The following is a 5,035-nucleotide window of genomic DNA, read 5'->3' as shown; positions in this document are numbered from 1 at the left end:
TTTATTGGCGATCGTCAGACTGTAATGGCAGAGACAGACACACCACGACACGAGTGTTCACCTCCAATTGTGTGCTGTAACATAATTGTATTCCTGCCCGACTACGATAGCTATCAGGCAAGAAATTTACTGCAAGATTAACAGAGACACAGTAATGAACAAGCGTGGGCAACACGCTGTAATTGGCTGTTATTAAAGTGCTGTCATAGTGGTCTGTAATAAACTCCAGAGCCCCGGTTTTCTAGAGAAACCAAAGCCAGAACTTTCGACTCCTTTCTTCCATTTTAACGCTGGGTATGGGTATCGTCAGCCCAGTCCACCGCTCACGTAACAACACACGGTTGGAGCAAACCTAAAGGTGGAAGGACGGACACTATATATACTGAGTTTGCTTTGCGGTCTTAGGTGGGTTTCAAAATTGGGAAAAGTTGGGGTTTATTTTGATAGGGCTCCTCCAAGATAGTAATGAAATTCTCAGGGACCATTTTATATCTATAACTTGTCCCAAACAAGTCCGCGTGTAAAAGCAATGGCAGATAAGAAAACTGTGTGCCAGTGACTTGGTTTTCTGCTGACCCAAGGATGGCAGCCCTTTTCATTCACATTGTGATGAGGTTAGTGTCTCCGAGACCAGACGAGACGTCCTCGGAGGCAGAGGGAGCCCTCCTGTAAGATTACAATAGGAGAAGCTTTATGGACGAGTACTGTTCAAAATCCTCACAGTACAGAAACTTAGTTTTATTCCACTTGTCCCAATACCTACTGCACTCTTATAATCAAAACACTTTAAGGGGGGAAAGGCTCAATTATTCTATGAACAATCTTTAAATTTACTGAAGGTAGTTAGCTAAGTAGTATCACTTTAAACTCTAATCGTGCACATTTTAATGTATAAAGAGCTGCAACGTATATGCATCTTTTTCTTAAGTATTTTCTCAAAAAATCTGATGCTTTCGGACTTTAAGATCAAATATTTTTTTAATGTTCTGTAAAATGAACTCTACTAGTCTCATATTGGCTGTTTTCCCTATCCTGTGTCTAGTGAACATTGTCACGTAGTGTTCTTCTCAGCTATCCACCAGCAAACATTTTCTGCTTTTAAAGAATGTTTACTCCAAAGGCTGGCTACTTACATCAAAAAGCCAGCCAGCCTTCATAGACTTACAAAATTGTAGAAATTCACACGTTGATCCCTTGAAGTAACATATTTGTGTTAAAATAGGCACAATAGTACTATATTCAAATATGTAAAATTATACTTTCAAAATAAGAAAAACAATCCACCGTTTGGTGGAAAGTTTTAACAAGGGGGACTGTTTTCAAAACACCAGGAAGTAGGCTGTGAAGGGCCTTCCACACATGAACATCGTAATTTCATCAAAACTTTTATGCTCAGCAATTTTTGCAAACAGCTTATAATGTTTGGTCAATTTTTAAAAATAGTTTCTAGAGTGGCCCCTACTCAAGGTGAACTACGCGTTATATTAGGATGGAGTTTGGTGTTCCAGGAGGGCTGAGTTGCTAGAAGCCTTCTCCCAGCCATCAGACACTCACCCTCCTGGCACCTCTGTCTTCCCCTCCCCCAATCGTCAAGTGTGTTTACTTTTCAGATGGGGGAAAGAGAGGGGAAGGAGGAAGGGGGAGAGATTATGAATTTCTTGATTATAGTCAGATTTTTTAAATGACAGATTCTACTCTTCACTTTCAAGTAAAATGCTGCTCTGTGGACAGACACCCAGAAACTACTGTGAACATCTTTTGTCTGTATCAGATAAGGATGAAATACTTAAAACACACGCATGGTGGGGAGCGCCCCATAATCTTTCTGTTAATGATCTGCGTTGATTAATTGTAATTTAAGAATTTATCTCTGCATTTCATACTTTTTCCAGTGGTTAATACATGTTTAATCCTTAGTTTCTATAAATTAGTAACAGATACTCAGTTTTGTTTGTGAATCCGTGTATTGTGTGTTGCATGTGTTTTACACTGACGCTGCCTGCAAGGCGCGGTCCAAGCACAGATGAACGCAACTAGTGTTCGCAGCGTGCTCTTGGAGCCGCTTGTGTTACAGGTTCTGACTGCAGACATTTTAAAAAATTAAAACATTAATGAGCTTTAAGAACTTGATATTTTAGTGAGTAAGGAAATGTGGTGTTGCATTCTAGTTCCATAAAGCATTTAAGTGCAAACTTGAATGCACGGGCCTCGAAAGCAGTTTGGGGGCCGAAGGAGAGAGATCATTACCTGTGCACGTGGCAGGTGCAGCTGCTGGGGACCGCTGGCACTGTTTCTCCTACTCCTCTCTCTTCCCAAGTCTCTTTTCAAATGTGTTTACAAAGTTGGCTCCTTATTGCGACTGGGGGCCGGCCGCGGCGATGCCGGGGTGGGTGATGATGGGCCCCAGACTGAAAGAGCACAACGACACCCACCGCCCGCTTTCAAGTGAATGCCGCCGCTCTGGCAGATCAGATTTGCGGCCAGATGGCGGTGAAGCGCGGAGACCCTTTGTGCGCCCCGAGCGCCTGTGAAAGCCGCGCGGTCGCTGGCACCGGAAGGGTTCATACTGCGCCTGAAAGGGGACAATGGAGGCTGGATATATCAACACTGCAGAAATCGAGTTCATTTGCGATTCAGCCCGTTTCTCCGCGGTTGTCATGCAAACTTCCTACTTTGATCAGCGGAGGGTGGAGAGGGGGCAGGCCCGCAAAGGCCGCGGGCTGCTGCGCGGTCCGGGCGCCCTTGGCGGCTCCACGCCCCTTCCGGAAGGAGCCGCGGGGACGCAGCGTCCTGCACCTTGACCTGTCTAGACGGCCCCGAAGTTTTTGTCTGGGTTACCAAGGGCGAGGGTGCTCTTTGACCCGCGCCCGGGGCCGAGGTGGTGGCCGAGGGTCCCGCCGCACTCGCCGGGCTCTGCGGGGACGGGCGGCCGCGCGCCAGCTGGTCCCGGAGGGCTGCGCGGAGGCGGGGGGCGCGGGACACTGCAGCCCTGTCCCTCTGGCCCCGCTTCACCCAGCCCTGGGCGCCGCGCAGCTGCGGCCAGGGGACCGAGGGGCCGGCAGTGGCGACGCAGCGCGAGACTTCCGGCGTCCCCAACTTCTCCACGGAGCGAGGGGGCCCTGCAACCAGACCTGAGCGCGCGCGCGCTGACAAGTACAGGGACAAGAGCCATTTTCCGTGCTTCGTGCTTTGTTCTGCATGTTCGATGACTTTTAAAAATGATCGTATGTGTGTAGGTATCGTTGTACAGTTTCTAGTCTGAACGCAAGTTTTTTTTCTGTCCACTTTCGTATATATGCGCTTTTTAAAACTGGCATTTAAGATAACCCCTTACATTATGTGAATAATATAATCGTCTAAATATTAGGAAAGTATAAATATTGTGTAGTACGTGTCTGCGTTGACGGGGGTGGTATGTTTTCGTGTGCACTCACTGGAAGTTCCCTGAAGTCGTGTTAGCATTAAGCCAAGTCACCTTGGGTTTTTCTTCCTAGATTGCCCTGGCCCAGTCTGAGGCATTCCTAACAGACCTTTTGGATAAAGTCTGTGAGCGCATGAACGACTACAAGCTTGAAGAAGACCCTGTGACCAAGGAGAGAACTTTCAAGAGATTCGCTCCAAGGAAAGGAGACAAAATATACAAAGAATTTAAAAAATTCTCTTTTTATTCTGATGCTTACAGACCTTTGAAATTTGCGGTAAGCTCTCTTCTGTGAGGATGAGTCACATGACTAATGCACACATGTTTTTGGTGCTCTTTTTTTGTTGATTGCTGCTCTTTTGTTGTTGAGTTTCAAGACACTGAACATCAAAATGCACGTTAAAACGTCACCTGTTTACTTTGTAGTCCTGATGCTTTTTAAGTGTTAACCATGCATTTAGTAACTTGCATTTTGAGACCTGTAACGGTTGTGCTATTTTGTGGTGATCAATGGAGACATTTAAGTGATATTTTACAGGAAGTGCTGTTCGTAAGCCCCAGTGACTTGAAAACGCAATCGCACCGTGTTTCCTGCAAACCGTTTTGCTTGTGTGGGGGCTTGGGAGTGGTCTCTGTCGGTCCTGTTGCCAAGGAAGGGCTCTCACAGGTTTCCACATAAGGAATCCGGGGCTGTGGTTTCTAGGTTAAAGTACAAATTAAAATGAACATCATTTTCAAATATTTATAGCCAAATGATAGAGGGAGAGTGACGCAATCATCTCTTTTTTTCTACGGCTTCACGGAGGAGAGAGACTTCCCCCTGAGTTAATGCAAGTGTCCTAGCACAAACTAAGTTAAACAAAGGCTTAGGTATGAGAGTTGGCTTGATGCCAAATTTCCTTCCAGGAGAATGTTTATTTTTCATGATGCTGGCCCCTGGCTTGCTAGAATGTGCCTGGCAAAATATATTGCAATATATTTCATTTTACTCAGTGCTGTTGAATCAGACAAAGTGATGGGCAGGCCTGTTTTAAAAATGTATTAAGTTCACACATTGGCCAAAATGTCAGGCATGCTAAAACCTTGAAATAAAGGCTTTAGCTGACTTTCGAAGTTTCATTTTAATTAAAAAGTAAGGGCAATAAATCAGGGTTAAAAGTACCGTGGAATAGGAATGGCAATGAGTAAGTGTGTTTGTCTTTCACAGGTTTTAAATAAACACATTAAAGTTGAGTTTAAATATTTTTAAATGCCATTTAAAAATGTTAGAGTCTTACTTAATGAACTCAGAAAATGATTTACAAGTCTCTAGTGAACGCCTTTCAGTAACTTCACGATTCCTAAAAGTGTAATCTGTAGTTCTTTAACAAACAAACATATTCCATTTAGAATTTAAGATTTTCAAATGCAGGAGCAAATTTGAGCTCCCTCCTCTCTGAAATGTCAGAGTTTTTTGGAAAGTGAAGTGAAATTTGGGTGGATCTCTAAACGCTGTGAAAAGAAGCTTCCCCACGTAACTGTCAGGCGTGTTCTCCGCAGTGAGATTGAAGGTGCATTTGTTTTGATTGCTGAGAAGGCTTAATTGTTTTCACACTTTCAAGCCACAAAGTGGAT

At 44.5% G+C, this 5,035-nt stretch overlaps 1 protein-coding gene across 1 annotated transcript in view; it reads left to right on the top strand.

Moving 5' to 3' along the window:
- The first annotated feature begins 3,554 nt into the window (after window positions 1-3,554).
- Window positions 3,555-5,035, top strand: part of CNPY1 (canopy FGF signaling regulator 1) — a 1,734-nt gene continuing 253 nt past the window's right edge. Inside the window, exon 1 of the mRNA XM_012654147.1 lies at window positions 3,555-3,712. Within this exon, the coding sequence (XP_012509601.1) occupies window positions 3,555-3,712 (158 nt within the window). The remainder of the gene's footprint in view (window positions 3,713-5,035) is intronic.

This window comes from Propithecus coquereli, unplaced genomic scaffold (assembly GCF_000956105.1).
Source record: "Propithecus coquereli isolate 6110/MARCELLA unplaced genomic scaffold, Pcoq_1.0 Scaffold439, whole genome shotgun sequence".
In the NCBI taxonomy this organism is placed as follows: Eukaryota; Metazoa; Chordata; class Mammalia; order Primates; family Indriidae; genus Propithecus; species Propithecus coquereli.
The sequence above is the reverse complement of the archived record's forward strand: the minus strand, read 5'-3'. Positions and strand labels throughout refer to the sequence as shown.